General features: G+C 36.0%; 1 protein-coding gene across 3 annotated transcripts in view; it reads left to right on the top strand.

Moving 5' to 3' along the window:
• MND1 (meiotic nuclear divisions 1) overlaps positions 1-15,165 on the top strand; it is a 73,331-nt gene extending 58,166 nt beyond the window's left edge. The window contains exons 7-8 of one of the 3 annotated variants that reach the window (XM_058550227.1): positions 10,033-10,077; positions 14,925-15,165. In XM_058550227.1, the coding sequence (XP_058406210.1) occupies positions 10,033-10,077; positions 14,925-15,031 (152 nt within the window). In that variant the 3' untranslated portion in view covers positions 15,032-15,165. Of the gene's footprint in view, positions 1-10,032; positions 10,078-12,967; positions 13,513-14,924 lie in introns of those variants that run through there. The other 2 variants (XM_058550229.1, XM_058550228.1) reach the window with 2 other exon arrangements.
• Positions 15,166-20,704: the final 5,539 nt, after the last annotated feature.

The raw sequence follows: 20,704 nt of genomic DNA on the forward strand, positions 1-20,704 counted from the left end.
CTGAAAACATCAAACTATTGCAAAATAACTTCAATGCATCCCAGAACAAAGCTCAAGAGTATTTATAGGAGTACAGAAATATCCAGCAGCCAACAAGATAAAAATCATAATGTCTGGCATACAATGAAAGATTACCAGGCATGCAAAGAATAGGAAAACATGATCCTTAATGAGAAGAATAACATTTCAATCAAAATTGACGCAGACTGACACCAATAGTAGAATTAGAAGACCATAACATTAAAAGTTATTATAAATGTATTCTGTGTGTTCAAAAAGTTAAGTAGAAACATGGAAGATATAAAAAAAGACCCAAGTCAAACCTCTGGACATGGAATGGAGTGGAGTGGAGTGGAGTGGAATGGAATGGAATGGAAAATACGCTGGATCAGATTAACAGCAAATTAAACTTTGCAGAAGAAAGGATTAGTGTATTTGAAGACATAACAATAGAAACTATCCAAAGTGAAACTCAGGGCAAAAAAATTTTTTTTAATGAAAATAGCATTTGTGAGATGTAGGACAGCTTCAGGTAACCTAATATATGTGTAATGGGAGTCCCAAAAGGAATGTATGTTGTGGAGGAGTGGGGGTTTCCAGGCCAGAAAAATATCTGAAAAAATAAATATCAGAAGAAATAAAGGCTAAATTTTTTTCAAATTTGATGAAAACTATAAATCCACAGACTCAAGAAATTTAAATATTTAAGTGGTAAATGGCAGTGATCTCTTTATCACTAAATCTAGAGAACTTTTTTAGACTTTAACCTCTGCTCATCCCAAATCTTTTTTCCCCAATGAGAATATTGTTTTTAAAATGTGCTTTTTGATAATGTGGAGTTTCATAGGATTTCAGCTATCATGTTATTGCAGAACATATTATATTAGATTAAAGGATTATGAGTTTCACAAATTGATTTTAATAGCATTTGGTTCTTAACAGCAAGGCTGTAGCACCCATATTACCACAGTTAGACTTGTCTCTGGGTCTGTCATGGTTTATTTTGAAACGGTTTTTATGCTGATAATAGCTATAACCCTTATGTTCATGTAGACATGGCTATGTATTATCTCTTATTTCTCAATAATTCTTGCAGGAAATATTTATATTTCATCATGCCAATTGAGGTATTGATGTCATTAAGCAAGTATAGCAAGATTAGTTGCAAATATCTAAGAAGTGAGAAGTAAAAGCAATAATTTATAAAAGATAAATTTTAATTTTAGCTACTCTGACCATTACTTAAGTGAGAACAGATAAAATAAGTTGTAGTAAAAATTGGATTCCCACAAAAATACTTGAAAGTAAATCTAGAAGTACTTAAGAAATTTTCTTAGAAATAAAATGCCAAAATGACAGTGAAAATGGTAGAATAAGGACTTCTGACAATTTACACTTCATGGAAGCTGGCAAAAATTGTCACAACTTTTCCAGAATTCTAGAAACTAATAAAAGATTGCCTATTTAAGAAAAATGGTTGAATATGTGCAAGAATAGCAAATCTTGTGGTGTTTTAACTTGCCCTGTTCTCATCTCCTACTCTCCAGCTCAGTAGTAACCTTGAAAAATAACAGTCCTCCATTCCTGGTATCAGTGGGAGCAGAATGGAGCTGGAGCTCTTTAAGGCCCTCATTCCAAAAGAATTGTTATTATTTGACATCTCTGGTGGTTCCCTGAAAGCCACCAATAATAGAAAGGATTGTCTTGATTTGACCTGGCTTGGAGTATGCCCAGTACAACAGCCTCTCCCTGGGAAGCATTTGTCTAAAACTATTACAAGCAAGAGTTTTAACTTCACTTAGATGATGTCTTAGGTGATGAATAACAATTAAAGCAAACAGTAGACTAACTAGACAGCTTAAAAGAAGAGGCTGAAAGAGATGTTCATAGATGCCTTGAAAAGCAACATATTCCTAGAAATCTAGAAAGCCTAATGCATGCATAGGGCTGTGGACACTCTTAGGAAAGACCTAAGAAGGTCCTAATCTCTCATCTCTAGCTGACCATGACACTCTGTGCAAGCAGTAAGTCAAGGCTAAGGTAGAATTTTGCCTAGCCAGGTGTTGAAACATGCCCCAACACACACACAACCTCTCAGCAAAGACTTGGAGATTTAGTCTAGGTGCTTAAGGAAATCTCTGTTCAATCATTAGCTGCCTGGTAAGCAAACTGGCTAGAGACTTCAGTGGCCACACATAAGAATACAGACTTTACAGAATTAGTTCAGAGAAATCACTAAACAAACAACAACAACTACAACAAGTTGCAACAACAGCAGCCCTGGGAAAGGGAGAAGAATCTGATTTCCAGAGTTGCCACATTTTATTATTTATAATGTCCAATTTTCAACAAAAAAATTGCAAGACATGCAAAGAAACAAGAAAGCATGGCTCATGTACCAAAACATGCATGATGTTGGACTTGCTATAAAGACTTTAAATCAGCTATTTTAAATATGTTAAAGAACTAGAGAAAAACATGTCGAAGGAACTAAAGGAAAGTCTGAGAATGATATCTCACCAAATAGAGAATATCAATAAAGAGACAGAAATTATTAAAAAGGAACCAAAGAGGGCCGGCCCCGTGGCTTAGTGGTTAAGTGCGTGCACTCTGCTGCTGGCGGCCGGGGTTCAGATCCTGGGTGCGCACCGACGTGCCGCTTCTCCCGCCATGCTGAGGCCGCGTCCCACATACAGCAACTAGAAGGATGTGCAGCTATGACATGCAACTATCTGCTGGAGCTTTGGGGGGGAAATAAATAAGTAAATAAAATTATAAAAAGGAACCAAAGAGAAATTCTGGACTTGAAAACTATAATAACCAAAATGCAAAATTCACTAGTGGGAAAAACAGCAGATTTGAGCAAGCAAAAGAAAGAATCACTAGCTTGAAGATAGTTCAATTGAGATAATCCAATCTGAGGAACAGAAAGAAAAAGAATGAAGAAACATTAACAGTCTCAGAGACCTGTGGCACAGCATCAAGAGTGCCAACATATACATAATGGAAGTCCCAGAAGGCGAAGAGAGAAAGAGGCTGAAAGAATTTTTGAAGAAATAAGAGCTGAAAACTCCCCAAAATTGGTGAAAAACATTAATCTACATATCCAAAAAGTTTAACAAACTCCAATTAGGACAACCTCAAAGAGATCTACACGTAGACTCATCATAATCAAATTGTGAGAAGATAAAACAAGATTTTCATCTTGAAAGCAACAAGAAAGAAGCAACTCATCATGTACAAGAGATTTTCAATGAGATTAACAACTTGTTTCTTATTAGAAACCATAGAGCCAAAGGCATTGGGAAGACATTTTCAAAGTGCTGAAAGAAAAAAGTCAACCAAGAGTTTTATATCCAGAAATATTTTCCTTCAAAAATGAAGGACAAAGGAAGATATTCCCAGGTAAGCAACAACTGAGAGAGTTTGTTATTAGCAGACCTGCCCTAAAAAAAATATGGGAGTCCCTCATTGAAGTGAAAGGACACTAGACAGTAACTTTATCAACATGAAGAAATAAAGCAAGCTGGTGAAGGCTATTACATAGGTAGATCTAAAAGATAGTATATATGTATTTCAGTTTGTATCTTCTTATGTTCTCCTATCTGATTTAAAATACAGCTGCATAAAGCAATCATGATACGCCTATGTTATTAGGCACATCATGTATGAAATGTAATGTGTGAAAATAACAGCATAAAAGTGAGGAGAGGACTGGAGCTACATAGGAGCAGAATTTTTGTATACAATTGAAATGAAGTTCACATTAATCCAGACTAGATTGTTATAAATTAAGATGTTAATGGTAATCTCCAGGGCAACTACTAAGAAAATAACCCAAAAATATTTGGTAAAAGAAATGAGGTAATTAAAATGATACACTAAAAAATATCCATTGAATACAAAATAAGGCAATTGTGGAGGAATTGAGAAACAAAAATTTATATGACATATAGGAAACAAATAGCAAATGGCAGATATAAAGCCTACTTTATCAGTAATTACATTAAATGTAAAGAGATTAAACTCTCCAATTAGAAGGTAGAGATTGGAAGAATAGATAAAAACACTTAAGCCAATGATATGCTGTCTACAAAAAATTCACATTTGACTCACAGACACAAATATGGTGATATTAAATGCCAGAAAAAGATATTCCATGAAAATGATAACTAAAAGCAAGCTAGAGTGGCTAAACTAATACCAAAGAAAATAGACCTCAAGACAAAAATTGTCACTAGAGATAAAGAAGTACAGTTTATGATTGTAATGATAAAGGGGTCAACCATTCAAGAAGATATAACAATTATAAACATACATACACTTCAATAGAGAACCAAAATACATAAAGCAAAATCCAAAAGAATTGAAGGGATAAATAGACGATTCAACAATAATAGTTAAAAATTTCAATACTCCATTTTGAATGAGGAATAGAACAACGAGATAGAACATAAGCAAGGAATTATAAGACTTAAACAATGCTATAGACCAACTAAACCTAACAGACGTTTATAGAACACTCCACCCAGCAACAGCAGAATACATATTTTTCTCAAATTCTTGTGAAATATTCTTCAGGGTAGACCAAATGTTAAGCCTAAACAAGTCTGAATAAATTTAAGTGGATTGAAGTAGTGCAAAGTATGTTTTCTGATGACAATGGAATGTTGTGAAAGATAAATAACAGAAAGAAATTTGGGAAATTCAAAAATATGTTGAAATTAATCAACATACTCCTAAATAAGGATGACTCAAAGAAAATCATGAGGGAAATTAGAAAATACTGTAAGATAAGTGAAAACGAAAACATACAAAAACTTATGGGATGCGGTGAAGTCATTGCTTAGTGGGAAATTGATTAACATTTTAATGCCTGTGTTAAAAAAAATAGAAAGCTCTTGAATCAATAACCTAGCCTTCCACCTTGAGAAACTAGAAAAAGAAGAGCAGACGAAATCCAAAGCAGCAGAAGGAAGGAAATATAATGATTAGAGCAGAAATAAGAGAAATAGAGAATCAAAAAACAAGAGAAAATCAACAAAACCAAAAGTTGGTTCTTTAAGCAGATCAACAAAATTGACAAACCTTTAGCTGGACTGACCAAGGAAAAAGGAAGATTCAAATGACTAAAATCAGGAATGAAAGCAGAACATCATCATCAACGTGACAGAAATAAAAAGGATTATAAAGGAGTGCTGTGAGGAGTTATATGTCAATACATTTGATAAGCGAGATGAAATGAACAAATTCCTAGAAAGATACAAACTACCAAAAATAGCTCAAGCAGAAATAAACTATTGAAATAGATGTGTAATGTATAAAGAGATTGAGTTAGAAATCAAAAAACTTCTCACAGTGAAAAGCCCAGTCTACACTAGTGAATTCTACCAGTTTAAAGAAGAATTAACTTTTCAAAGGAAAAAAAAAATTAGAAAAAGAAAGAATGCTTTCTGAAAGACTCATTCATTGAGGTCAGTGTTACCCTGATACCAAAACCAGACAAAGAGGCGTCATAAGAAAACTATAGATAGATATTGCTTATGAATATAGATGCAAAAATTCTCAGCAAAATACTAGCAAGTCAAATCCAGAAGTTTATATAAAAAGGATTATACATCCTGATTAAGTGACATTTATCCCAGGGATGCAAGGATGGTTGAACATATAAAAATTAATCTGGGGCCAGCCCGGTGGCGCAAGTGGTTAAGTGCGCACAATCTGCTGCGGTGGCCCAGGGTTAGCCGGTTCGGATCCCGAGCATGCACCAATGCACCGCTTGGCAAGCCATGCTGTGGTGGCGTCCCATATAAAGTGGAGGAAGATGGGCACAGATGTTAGCCCAGGGCCAGTCTTCCTCAGCAAAAAAAGAGGAGGATTGGCGGATGTTAGCACAGGGCTGATCTCCTCACAAAAAAAAAAAAAAAATCAATCAATCTAATACAACATATTTATAGAATAAAGGTGGGGGGAACCGCACAGGATTGTCTCAACAGACAAATCATATTTGACAAAATCCAACACCCTTTCATGATAAAAACACTCAACAAACTAGGAATAAAAGTGAACTTCTTGGGGCTGGCCTGGTGGTGTAGTAGTTAAGTTCGCACGCTCTGCTTCGGCAGCCCAGGGTTCGCAGGTTCGGATCCCCAGTGCGGACCTAAGCACCACTCATTAAGCCATGCTGTGGTGGCATCCCACATACAAAATGGAGGAAGATGGGCACAGATGTTAGCTCAGGGCTAATCTTCCTTAGCAAAAAGAAGAAAGATTGGCAACAGATGTTAGCTCAGGGCCGATTTTCCTCACCAAAAAAAAAAGTGAACTTCTTCAATCTGATAAAAGGGCATCTACAAAAAGTTCACATCATATTGAATGGCGAAAGGCTGTATGCTTTCCCCAAGGATGTCCATTCTCACCACTTCTATTCATCATTGCACTGGAAGTTCAAGCCAGGGCAGTTAGGCAAGAAAGAGAAAAAAAGGCATCCGTATTGAAATGGAGAAAATAAAACTCTCTCTATTTGTGGTTGACATGATCTTTATATCTATATATATAGGTAGATAGATAGCCCTAAACAATACACACACACCCCCCCAACTATTAGAGCTAATAAGTGAGGTCAGCAGGTTGCAGGATACAAAAATCAATATACAAAAATCGCTTGTATTTTATATAATAACAGTGAACAATCTGAAAATGAAATTAAGAAAAAATTCCATTTACAGTAGCATCAAAATTAATATAATACTTAGGAATAAAATTAATCAAAGAAGTGCAAGACTTGTACTGAAAACTGCAGAACATTGCATGAATTTAAAGACATATAAATGGAAAGACATCCTGTGTTCATGGATTGAAAGACTTAATAGTGTTAAGATGAAAGTACTCCCCAAATTAATCTACAGATTCAACGTAAAACATATCAAAATTCCAACTGCTTTTTTGCAAAAATTGATAAGTTGATCCTAAAATTCATATGAAAATGCAAGGAATCCAGAATAGCCAAAAGAATCTTGAAAAAGAACAACAAAGTTGGAAGATTCAATTTTCTCAATTTCAAAACTTACTACAAAGCTACAGTAATCAAAACAGTGTGATACTGGTATAAGCATAGACATATAGGTTATTGGAATAGAATTGAGAATCTAAAAGTAAACCCAATTGATTTTCAACAGGGGTGCGAAGACCATTCAATCAGGAAAGAATAGTGTTTTCAACTAATGGTGCTGGGCCAACTGGTTATCCACATGTAAATGAATCAACCTGGACTCCCACCTCACACTATATACAAAAAGTAACTCAAACAGACCAAACACCTAATTGTTAGAGCGAAAACTATAAAACTCTTAGAAGAAAACGTTGGTGTATATCTCCATATCCTTGGATTGGGCAACAATTTCTTGGATATGACAACAAAAGCTCAAGCAACCAAAGAAAAAGTAGATAAATTTGACTTCATCAAAATTAACAACTTTTGTGTGTCAAAGTACATTATCATGAAAGTGAAAAGAAAACTCACAGAATGAGAGAAAATATTTGCAAATCCTGTATCTGACAAATATCCAATATCTAAATACATATTTTAAAAAAAATGTTACAACTCAACAATTAAAAAAAAAGAGCAATTTAATGGTGTCAGCCTGGTGGCGTAGTGGTTAAGTTTGGTGTGTTCCACTTCAGCGGCCCAGGGTTTACGGGTTCAGATCCCGGACACAGACCTACACTGCTCATCAAGCTATGCAGTGGTGGCCACCCCCACATACAAAATAGAGGAAGATTGGCATAGATGTTAGCTCAGGGCCACTCTTCCTCAGGCAAAAAGAGGAAGATTGGCAACAAATGTTAGCTCAGGGCCAGTCTTCCTCACACACACATACAAAACATGTATAACAATAACACCTCAATAAAGCTGTTAAAAAAATTTTTAAAAAAGGGCCGGCCGGCCCTGTGGCTTAGCAGTTAAGTGCACACGCTCCGCTACTGGCGGCCCAGGTTCGGATCCCAGGCACACACCGAGGCACCGCTTCTCCGACCATGCTGAGGCCGCGTCCCACATACAGCAATTAGAAGGATGTGCAACTATGACATACAACTATCTACTGGGGCTTTGGGGAAAAAAAAGGAGGAGGATTGGCAATAGATGTTAGCTCAGAGCCGGTCTTCCTCAGCAAAAGGAGGAGGATTAGCATGGATGTTAGCTCAGGGCTTATCTTCCTCACAAAAAAAAAAAATTTAAGCATGGGCAAAGGATTTGGATAGACATCTTTTTAGGAAAAATATACAAATGGCCAATAAGCATATGAAAAGATTTTCAACATCATTATCATTAGGGAAATGCAAATCACAACTACAATGAGATACCACTTCATACCTTTAGGATAGCTATACAGTCATGTGCTGCATGACATTTTGGTCAATGGTGAACTGCATATATGATAGTGGTCCCATAAGATTAGTACCATATAGCCTAGGTGTGTAGTAGGCTACACCATCTAGGTGTGTGTAAGTATATTCTATATGTTTGCACAACGACGAAAGCACCTAACAACACATTTCTCAGCATGCATCCCCATTGTTAAGTGACACATGACTATAATAAAAAGAATGGAAAATAATTGTTGGTGAGGATGTGGAGAAGTTGGACTCTTAGATTGCTGGTGGGATTGTTAAAATGATGCAGCTACTTTCGAAAACAATTTATCCATTCCCCAAAATGTTCTGCATAGAGTTACCATTTGAACCAGCAATTCCACTCCTAGGTATATACCCAAAAGAATTGAAAACATGTTCACACAAAAATTATTAAATTATTTATATTAGCACCAACAACCCAAATGTCCATCAACTGATGAATGGCTAAACAAAATGCAGTATCTCCATATGATGGAATTTGGCAATAAAAAGGAATGAAGTATTGCTACATGCTACAACATGGATGAACCTTGAAAACATTGTGCGAAGTGAAAGAATCCAGACATATATTGTATGATTTCATTTATATGAAATGTCCAAAATAGGGAAATCCATAGAGACTAAAGTAGAGAAGTGGTCTCCAGGGGTGGAGGGTAGGGGGAATTTAGCGTAACTCCTAATGGGTATGAGATTTCCTTTTGGGTGATGAGAATGTTCTGGAATTAGGTAGTGGTGATGGTTGTACAACCTTGTGAGTATACTAAAATCCACTGAATTATACACTTTAATTTGGTGAATTCTGTGGTATATAAATTATCTTTCAATAAATAAATGCCATCATTATAAATAATATTTATGCCCATTTGATCATGGCATTGCTATGTGCTATGTAGGTTAATTTGAAAGATATAAATACAGATACATTTAGTAGCAAGATGTATAATTAAATATAAAGTAAATATTTCCTCCTACAGGACTACTGTATGACCATTAAACTTTTTTTAAGGTCAGGTTTATTGTAGTCTAATATATATACATATACAATAAAATTCTTATCATTAAATTATTTTATCCTCTTTTGGTGTTGTAAATTGAGAATATCTCAGTTAAACTTGTATGTTATCTTTAAAGGTGAAAGTACAATAATAATAGTCATTTAGGAAAAGGAAATTGTTCACATTGACTTTCTATTCATGATTAATATAACTGCAACCATCTAAAGTTTCCTTGGGAAGTTGAGCAGATTTGTGAGATACAATATGTCACTATATGAACTTTTTTTCATAGCCATTTTATTTGTATAACCTTTTTTTAATATAAAAAAAATGAATCTATAGGGGCTGGCCCCATGGCATGGTGGTTAAGTTCGGCACGCTCCACTTCCTCAGCCTGGGTTTGCGGGTTCGGCGCCTGGGCGTGGATCTACACCACTCGTCAGCCACACTGTGGCAACAACCCACATATAAAGTAGAGGAAGATTGGCATGGATGTTCATTCAGGGCTAATCTTCCTTGGCAAAAAAAAAACAAAAAAAATCTATAGTTAGATGGAGATGATTCTGGGTGTGTGTGTGTGTGTGTGTGTGTGTGTGTATATATATATGTTTTTTTTTTTCAGGTCAAGCAAATAAAGTAGCCAAAGAAGCTGCTAACAGATGGACAGGTATGTATTATAATAGCACTAGTAAACTATAGTTAAACTTCTTTCATACTTGCTATGATGTAAAATGAAGAAGCTATTGTGGCTAGTTTTATTCAAGAAAAGACATTCTGAAAATGTATGTATTAATCAGGTTTTTATATATTAAAAGATTTCCGTTGCTAAAAGTTATTTTTTAGAATCTTACCATGAGTATTTTTATTTTTTTATTTTTTTTATTTTTTGTGTGAGGAGAACTAGCCCTGAGCTAACATCTGATATCAATCCTCCCCTTTTTTCTTGAGGAAGATTGGCCCTGAGCTAACATCCATGCCCATCTTCCTCTACTTTATATGGGATGCTGCCACAGCATGGCTTAACAAGTGGTGCGTCAGTGCGTGCCCGGGATCCAAACCTGCGAACCCCGGGCTGCCGAACTGGAGCGTCTGCACCTAACCACTTGCGCCATTGGGCAGGCCCCTTACCATAAGTATTTTTAAAGTGTAAGATATTTTTGTAAAACCAATGATTGCTTCCAGTTTAACTTGTATGTATCTTTTCCCAGATAAGTCACTTGGGCTAATCACTTAGCCTTCATATATATTAATGCAAGATACAGCTTTAAGAGTTTCATGGAATCCTAAAGATTTGTCTTCTTGCTAATAATAATAATAGCTAACATTTGTTGAGGGCTGCTTATAAGCCAGGCATTGTAAAGAGTCTATGGTGCACTCTCATTTTATCTCCACAGCAATCCTGTGAGGTAGATAGGATTATTATCCTTCATTTTAGAGATGAAACTGAGGCCGTCAGGAGCCCATGGCCTCCTGCTTTTCTGATTCCAGAGTCCAAGCTTTTACCCACTGCATGATACTTCTCTTCTCTGTATACCTGCTTTCGTGTAAATACCTCATCAATCTGTTTGCCAATGGATACATCCTTAGGCCTACCCCAGAGATATTCTAAGGAATGGGAACTGATAAGGCATTATCTATGTGTCTTAAAGTTTAAAAGAAAGTTAATAAATAACAATTGCTGTGAGTTATATACAAGTATAATTAGTATTGTTAAAACCAGTCCTAAAATTAAACTGATGTTTTTCCAGTATTTAATTATAAAATAATAGTAATTGAACTTTTCCATCCTGGCAAGAGTCTATAATGCCTTCACATGTATTGCTCACTCTTCGTTTCTGTGGGAGAGTATGGATAAGATTGCATTGACTTGGAGATGCGGAAAGCTTGAAGTGACTGCCTTAAGTCAAAGGTGATTAGTTACTGGAAGAACAGAGATTTGAGCCAGCTTTCCCCAACTCCATGTGCAGGGCTCTGTATTTCACAAAACGTTTAAGAATCATTTTTCCTTGTCTATTTTAGAATTAAGTAGATTGATAAAATCAGTATAATGGTGCCTGTAAAATTATAATCTGGTTTATTAGAAAGTTATTTCCTAAATAATGTAATGCTTCAGTGATAAGATTAGAGGCCGGTAAAATCAGCAAACTAACATTGAAGAAAAGAGAATAGTGAAATGTGTGTCCAATAAAGTATAAATAAATAAAAAAATACAGTGATATTGTATGGGTTTGAGAAATAGAAAATTTTGAGTGAGAAAAAAAAGCAAGTGGATTTTTAGGTTAAAAATAAGACACGAGTCACGAAGTGATTTTCCCCAGTAGTTCCCAGCAAGCGGCTCATCAAACAGTAGGAACAGACAGCCCGTGTGTGTGGCGGGAAGAACTTGACTTTGAAGGCAATCCGGATTGTGTTCCTTATTTGCTGTGTGACTTGTTGAACTTCTCTGAACCTGCTTCCTCATCTGTCCCATGTGGATAACATCTGCCTCAGATTTGGAGAGGATTCAATAAGGCAGTTTGTAAGCCCTTCAGCACAACGTTAGTCACACAGATAAACAAATACTCCCCTTTTCCCTTTCGCCTCTTTAAAAATTCTTTCATGTTTTCCAGTTGATCATAAACTTCCAAAATTATTATATAAAAGAAAATTTGAACAACTTTTTTCCTCCTATGTTTTTAGCTGAGAAAGAACCTGAAACTTTAAAAATCATGTAGGAAGGAAGATATTTTTAGAACAGCAGAAATAGTTGTTAAGAACCATATTTCCATTTGAGGTTACAACTTGCTCCTTCCAATATAAAAGTGTTATGAAAAGATCATGGAATTAAATTACATCTCAGAGAACCTCCTTGACTTCAAACAAACAAACAAAAAGAAAACATCAGGAATACTTAGAACTAAAGATTATTATGTAATTATTAGTTAAGGTTTGGTTTCTTTTTACTTAAAAAAGTCCCGAAAGTATATCTAGAACTGAGAATATTTACTGTTCAGTGATTCAGTATTTCAGTTTTATATAATGAGATTACTTTAGGGTATAAATATAACATGTAAATGTTTTATGACATTAAATACACTTTAAATGTGACTTAAATTATATCATATAAAACCTTGCTTAATTAAGATAGTGAGTTTTTATGACTTTGTATAAGAGGCATCTTAATGAGTGGGGGGATAAATGTTGTGAGGTCCTACCACAGACTCATGCGTGTGCTATTGCCCATCCTATTCCTGTATGTATCTTGGGTATGCCGCCATGTAAACTAACAGGATTTCTACCAGTCTTAAGGTTGTTTCTTTAAAAAAAAAAACTTATTTTTTATCCATTTATAAAAATTTCCATATAATAGGAAAATTATTTGACAGGCAATGAACTATCAAGATTGTGGGTAACACTGTCTTGAAGGCAGACATCCAGTGGCCCAAGGACATGTTTAAGCAGTCTTTTTGAATTGGTCCATTAAGCCTTGTTGTGAAAAGGCTTTTATTTGTTCTTTTGTTTGTTTTTAATCTTTGAGGGTATATAATGAAACAGTTTCTTGCCCTTATGTGAACCAGGAACTGCTTACTGCAAAAGCTATAGCCTTACTGTGGTGCCTCATTTTCTTCACTTCTGATCCACATTTGAAGTCCATTCCTCAAGCTTCCTACAGTGTTGCATATGTTCTCTCATTTCCTGGAAGTCTTTCTGTACTCTTGGAGCCTATTCTGGAAGATGTACACATAGTACTTCATCTTTTCTCTCTAACATACATATTACTTTGGAATTGTTTAGTAATAAATTGATTTTTCTCTCACTACTCTTGTGTCAGCTTGAAGGCAGAGGGTCTTTATGTTCTGGAATACCTTTAATACATTTAATACCTGTCTTATTTAGCAGTGGGCCCTCTATCCTCTATAAGTATTTGGCTGTGATTGACAAGAATGTATGGGTTGTACAGATACTAGTAAAATTAAACAGATCATTCTGGAGTACCTCATGCTATTAGTATTCTCTTCTATGTTCTTATGAAAAGTAAAGATTTGTTTTAGATTGTTACGAAAAGGAAAGACACATTGTTCTGTTTGGTGTAGTAGTATTCACCTTAGAAATGAACTTCATTCCAGACATTTAGTTATCATTATTTGATACTTGGAATTAAACTTCCTAAAACAATATTTTTAAAAGTGATCAAACTTGGTATATTAATTTGCTAAGAATACCATAACAATACTTCAGACTGGGTGGCTTAAACAACAGAAGTTTATTTTCTCACTGTTCTGGAGGCTGGAAGTCCAAAATCAAGGTGTTGGCAAGTTTGGTTTCTTCTGAGGCCTCTAGCTCCTTGGCTTGCAGATGGCTGCCTGCTCATTGTGTCCTCACATGGTCTTTTCTATGCGTGCCCCTGGTGTCTCAGTGTATCCACATTTCCTTTTCTTATGAGGACACCAGTCAGATTGGATTAAGGCCCACCCAATGGGCTCATTTTAACTTAATCACCTCTTTAAAGACCCAGTTTCCAAATACAGTCACATTCTGAGGTACTAGGGGTTGGAACTACAACATATGATTTGGGAGAAGTGACACAATTCAGCCCATAACACTCCAAAAGAACCTATTTTAACACTTCATTATCACTACTATTACAGTGCTTAAAATTTTATAGAATACTCTGAACCAGAAAACTTTATACCATTATTTTTATATTTTATACTATATATTCATTATAAAGGCAGCATATATTACATTAAAGAAAATATGTAAAATTTAAAAAAACAGCCGTCATTCCGGTTCCCAAACTGCAGCCCTTGTGAGCATGTTGCTATTGCCCTGCATCCCTCACTGCCTGTGCATAGATGCCCTTCCAGGTGATAAGACATGTAGATTGCTTTTATTTTTTTCTTTTCTTACACTGGGATGAAGATTTGACCATAAATCTTTGCACACAGTTTGTTTTATTTCCTTGGAATAAATTCCTTTAAGTAGATATAACAGTTCTTTCGTTGGTAAAATTCATTTTAAATTCCCCCTAGAGGACACTGAGGTTACATCTGTTTCCATGTTAGTCTTAAGAGAGGAAAGCCCCTTTCCCTCCTCCTCACGCCTTCTCCCTCACACTGGCCTGATTGTCTGGAAGCCATTACTCTCTGTGGGGGAGGGAGAAGGGTCTGGAGAGAATGTGTTCCCTTTGAAAACAGGAGCAACTCTAATTCCTGAGGTAACAGAGTCCTGGCCTCTGCTATGGGAATGTGGAAGAGGCACCAGTAGCCTTTCCTGTCTTTAGATTATTCTTAAATCAAGTATTCTATAGTGGCAACTAATTTACTGAATTTTTTAATATGACATCTGTTTATTCAGTGTGCTCATTAAATATTTTCTTCTGAAATTAATTACTATTACTCTTGAAAATACAGAAAAATCCTTATTTTGATACTTCTGAAAGTAATAGAAACTAAAAAAAGACTATAATTATATTTGAAATGTTTTATGGTTGCATTTTCAATTCTCACAAGTATTTCTCAATTTTCTTTATAGATAACATATTTGCAATAAAATCTTGGGCCAAAAGAAAATTTGGGTTTGAAGAAAATAAAATTGATAAAAATTTTGGAATTCCAGAAGACTTTGACTACATAGACTAAAATATTCATTGTCAGTGAAGAATCTATGTGCTTGTGAATATGTAAATTTTTATAGTCAACTAAATGTACTGAATTGTCATTTACCTGTAACTTTGTTTATCATTTTATTAATTTTAAATAAAGTATAAAGTGTAGATGTTTTTCAGTCTTTTTGATGGATCGAAAACAGGATGATAGCCATATTCCCACAGTGCTCATCAAAGTAGGACAGTACAAATAAAGCCATCCTCCTATGGTAGGTTTACAAACAGTTTTTTAGAGATCAAAGCCATCATGACATAATAACATTTTTTAGTTTCATTCAAACATTAAATATTAAGAACCAAGGGTACCTTTGAAGGTTCTCTTATACTATACACATACACCCACACATAAATGCTTGGAAATCACCTTTAAAACCCTAATAGCTGCTTTGCTGTTTTTCAATATTTAGTGGAAAATGTGTGTGATTGATTCTCAGTGTACTGCATCATATTTGCAAATTTCCCACAGAAAAACAGAAAGTTGGTGTTCCTCAAATTTGGTGTTGGGTAGTAATTCCTTAGACATGAAAACTACTTTCTTTTGAATGTTTGATGCCTTTCTACTATAAGCAGCAAGCACATGGGCCTTTGTCCTGATTTATGCACTTTTCATAAGATGATAGAGTGGTGACACACGTCACCAACTAGACTTCAGGGATTTTTTTTTTTTTCCAACTACCTAAAAAAGAGTAGGTTAAAAATAATGTATGTCCTGTGTGAATAAATATCCTTTTCCAGTTCAGCTTATGCATTTAGAGTATTTGCAGGCACTCCAAGACAAACTTAAAAAAAAAAAATCAAGGGGCCGGCCTGGTGGCGCAAGCCGTTAAGTGCACGTGCTCCGCTGCGGCGGCCAGGGGTTCACCGGTTCGGATCCCGGGTGCGAACTGACGCAACGCTTGTGAAGCCATGCTGTGGTGGCGTCCCATATAAAGTGGAGGAAAATGGGCACAGATGTTAGCCCAGGGCCAGTCTTCCTCAGCAAAAGAAGAGGAGGATTGGCAGATGTTAGCACAGGGCTGATCTCACAAAAAAAAAAAAAATCAAAACTAATGTGTGTAATGCCCTTTATGCCTTAATTTTTTTTCACGTGGTCCAGTTTTGGTATTCTTTTAAGTAATTTGAATGATACTCCATATGTCTGAAATGACCCACATGGCATCCAAACCATTTTTAGTGAATCTAGCCTTTGTACTGCAGGGAGTTGCTCTGGGCCTACTTAATCTCTTCCTGGAGGTAGGCAGAGCAAATAGGTCCATTTTTGTTTGTTCTCCAGGCCAGTTTATGTTGCCTTAGGGCAACAGCACTACTCACAGGAGAAAGTATTTGATGTATGAGACAAAGAACAAAACATAAAAACCCATCATAAGCCTTTCCTTGAAACACTAATTGTAGGAATTCCAAAATTTCTCAGACCCGGTTTGCTATTAGAAAAGATGCTTCCTTGTTTAGATACCTTCTATGTTCAAAAAGGAAGCCATTTCTAATGATCCCTAAGACATTCTATTTTATAAATATTTAACAACTTTTATTTTTAATTTGAGTCTATTTTATGGGGCTAGCACAAGAATGATTGACATGGGGTCTGTACATGAGGTAACCAGAGGTTGTGGTACCCTAATAAGCCAGTAGTGTGCTGCTAAATGTTTAACTAAACTGACTCTTTGGAAAGTAGGGGCAGGGCCTGATTTATAGTCTTTGCCTATTTGTGTGGTGTAAATACTTCCAGTATAGCCAAGTTCAGATTACCAACATGATGACAATGCAGAGTTGGGAAAAGACAGTAGCACGCCATTATATAGTATTTCTACCATACAGATACAATAGATGTAAAGTAATCCGAAGAGCATAGATAATGGTAAAATGTAAGAAAGTTAAGGAGTGATGAGCTTTTAGTTTTAGTACCATTGTTTTTAAGATAATAGTCCGTCATAGTTTATGTAATTTAATCTTTAGTGAGGGCTGTGTTTAACAGCTAGCTCGCTGTTACTTAACAGTTGGCTTGCCTACTCCAGCACATCACTGTTCTTAATCTCTAAGAGCTACTTCTGAGTTTGCTCTCCCCTGAAATTATATTTATTATAATTTTTTTTTTCCCCCCAAAGCCCCAGTAGATAGTTGTATGTCATAGCTGCACATCCTTCTAGTCGCTGTACGTGGGACGCGGCCTCAGCATGGCCGGAGAAGCGGTGCATTGGCGCCCGCCGGGGATCCTAACCCCCAGCCGCCAGCAGCGGAGCGTGTGCACTTAACCGCTAAACCACGGGCCGGCCCTCCCCTGACATTAGAGATACTGATTAAGAAGTCCAGAGACATTAGTCCAGCCAAGCTTTAGATAATCTTTAGTCCTGGATTGGTTTTGTTATTGATCTGAAGACTGAGTACTACTTGGGCAGACCTAGAGTCAAATTACTAGTGATCCAGGATCAAATTTGATTCAGTAAATAACGCTATAGTTGATACTCCCAATATCTTTTCAATGAATTGTAAAGTTTGAAAGGTATTTGAGAGCTGATATCTATCTTACCAACCTTCTTCATGTGTTCTTGTTAAAGAATTCTAGGAAAGAGATTTTACAGTCTCCTAGTAAGTTTCACAATTGTTCAGAGCCAGATTGAATCACAGAAATGTCCCTCCTGAGGTTGGGCCAGGACCAGAGCAATCCGTAAGGGTGAATTGGAGATGACTTTTCCTCTGATGTTTGCCACATCATTAGTCTAATGGGATTATAAAGTTCTTGGCCTGTCTCAGAAATAGATGCTATTATCCTTAACTTTATCAAACATGATTCTCTTTAAGGGATTAGAAAAGGAAATGAGTACAGCTGGCAGCCAAGAAGCGAGAACTACCTAATAATTCTTGAGCAGAAAAGTCTAAATTGTAAACCTGATAATACTGTTTTTTGAGAACACGATTGGAGTAAAATAGAAAACCCTTTTCAGCTAATATAGCATCATTTGTAAGAGCAGTTAAAACATGACAGATGGTGGGAAGGCGTCTTAAAATTATGCATAAACTCCCTTTCAGGATATGCTTCCTGAGTATTGTCTATATACCAGGAGGAAAATGTACTGCGTTATGAAATGGCCCAATGCAGTGAATTTATCTATATTATACTTATCCCAGCTTGATGTTTTTTTAAATTATTTGTGAGATAGGTGTCAGTTAATGTGGCTGTCTTTGGAAATACTCATTATTGAATCTCAAGACTAATGATTTCTACTAACCAAGATTGGCAAGCTACCACCCTGTGAACCAAATCCAAGGCCTGTTTTTTTTTTACAGCCCTTGAGCTAAGAATGTCTTTTTACTTTTTTTTGTGTGTGTGAGGAAGATCAGCCCTGTGCTAACGTCTGCCAATCCTCCTCTTTTTTTTGCTGAAGAAGACTGGCCCTGGGCTAACATCCGTGCCCATCTTCCTCCACTTTATATGGGACGCCGCCACAGCATGGCTTGCCAAGCAGTGCGTTGGTGCGTGCCTGGGATCCAAACTGGCGAGCCCCGGGCTGCCGCAGCAGAGCGCGCACACTTAACCACTTGTGCCACTGGGCCAGCCCTACATTTTTTTAATGATGTAAAAATAGACAGGAATATGCAACAGAGGCTGTATGTGGCCTGCAAAGCCTAAAATATTTATTATCTGACCCTTTACAGAAAAAGTTTGCCCACCTCCAAAAGATCAAAAACTGACAGCCTGTGAGTTAGATATGACCTTGTTTATTTTGCCCAAACTATTTTATTTTTAATTTAAATTAGTTACCAAGATACTCACATGTAAAATGTTACATGCAAATTGAGATTTTAAGCTTCTTTCGGAAAGTGGATGATTTAGGAACCCCAAGTCCTCATTGACATGGCAGCCATCAGCTGGAGGTAAGTAGGACCTCGAGATGGTAGTGAGTTCATTGGTTAGAGGAATGCCAACATACAGCTTTCTTCTTTAAGCCATAGTTTCATTCCAAGTTGACAAAATGACTTGAGATCAAACTTTAGTTTCAACTTTTCAAATTCCAGAGAAAAATCCTGTGCTTTTTTTTTTAATTCAAACTGTATTAAATTTATAAATTAAAATAGGGAGAACTGATATCTTGATGAAACATCTCATTCAAGAAAAAGGGGTGGTTTTTCCATTTGCTCAGGTATACTTTTGAGTTTTTCCAGTAGTTTTATAGTTTTCTTCACATAAATTTTTCACATTTCTTAAGTGTATTCTTAAGAATTTTATCTTTTTTGTTGACATTGTAAATGGAGTTTTCCATCTTTTTTTTTTTTTTTTGGTGGAGAAGATTGTCCCTGAGCTAATATCTATGCCAGTCTTCCTCTATTTTGTACGTGGGACACTGCCACACCATGGCTTGATGAGCAGTGAGTCGGTCCACGCCCAGGGTCTGAACCTACAAACACCAGGCCGCCAAAGCAGAGCACACAAACTTAACCACTACACTGCCAGGCCGGCCCCTCATCTTATTTTCTAACTGGTTATTATTTATGTATCTGAAGGCTATTAGTTTTGCATAGTAATTTTACACTACTATCTTGCTAATTTCTTTTTTGTTTGAGTTTGTTTTCTAATTAATTTTCTGAAGTTTGCCAGGTGTCCTATCATATCTTCTTCAAATAGACATAGTTTTAGTTCTTCTTTTCTAATTCTTATACTTCTAATTGTTTTCTCTTATCTAATTGCATTGGCTAATACCACTCATAAAGAATATCTTTGTCTTGTTTCTGACCTCAGTAGGAATGCCTTAGTATTTCTGTATTAAATAAAATCCTGGCTTTTTATAATTTGTAATTTATAACGTTAAGTATTCACCTAGTCTTATTCCTCAAGTATTTGTATAAAGAATGGTTGTTGAATTTGTCAAAGACTTTTTCCCCCATCTACAGAGATAAGCATATGATCTTTCTCTTTAAATCTATTAATAAGGTGAATGATAGTAATATAGTTCCTAATGCTCAACCATCCATACATTCCTGGCATAAAACCTACTTGGTCATAGTGAATTATTTTCTTAATGTAATGTTAGAATCTATTTGCTAACATTTTATTTAGAATTTTTGCATCAATATTCATAAGTGATACCAGTCTATAATTTTTTCTTTATGTGCTATTTACTTTGATTTTTACAGATTTGGGTATCAATGTTATTTATACTCACTTTTTTTTTTTTAACAGTTTTATTTCTTTATTTATTTATTTATTTTGTGAGGAAGATCAGCCCTGAGCTAACATCCATGCTAATCCTCCTCTTTTTGCTGAGGAAGACTGGCTCTGAGCTAACATCTATTGCCAATCCTCCTCCTTTTTTTCCTCCAAAGCCCCAGTAGATAGTTGTATGTCATAGTTGCACATCCTTCTAGTTGCTGTATGTGGGACGCGGCCTCAGCATGGCCAGAGAAGTGGTGCGTCGGTGTGTGCCCGGGATCTGAACCCGGGCCGCCAGTGGCGGAGTGTGCGCACTTAACCGCTAAGCCATGGGGCCGGCCCCTATACTCGCTTGTTAAAAAAAATTTGGAAGTTTTCCTTCAGTTCATTTGCTCTGAAACAATTTTGGTAACATTGAGACTATCTGGTCTCTAAAGATACTCAACTATAATTTTAAATAAGAACAAAATCAAAAATTAGATCATTCTGTACATATGAATCAAC

The sequence above is a fragment of the Diceros bicornis genome, chromosome 11 (assembly GCF_020826845.1).
Source record: "Diceros bicornis minor isolate mBicDic1 chromosome 11, mDicBic1.mat.cur, whole genome shotgun sequence".
NCBI classification, from domain to species: domain Eukaryota; kingdom Metazoa; phylum Chordata; class Mammalia; order Perissodactyla; family Rhinocerotidae; genus Diceros; species Diceros bicornis.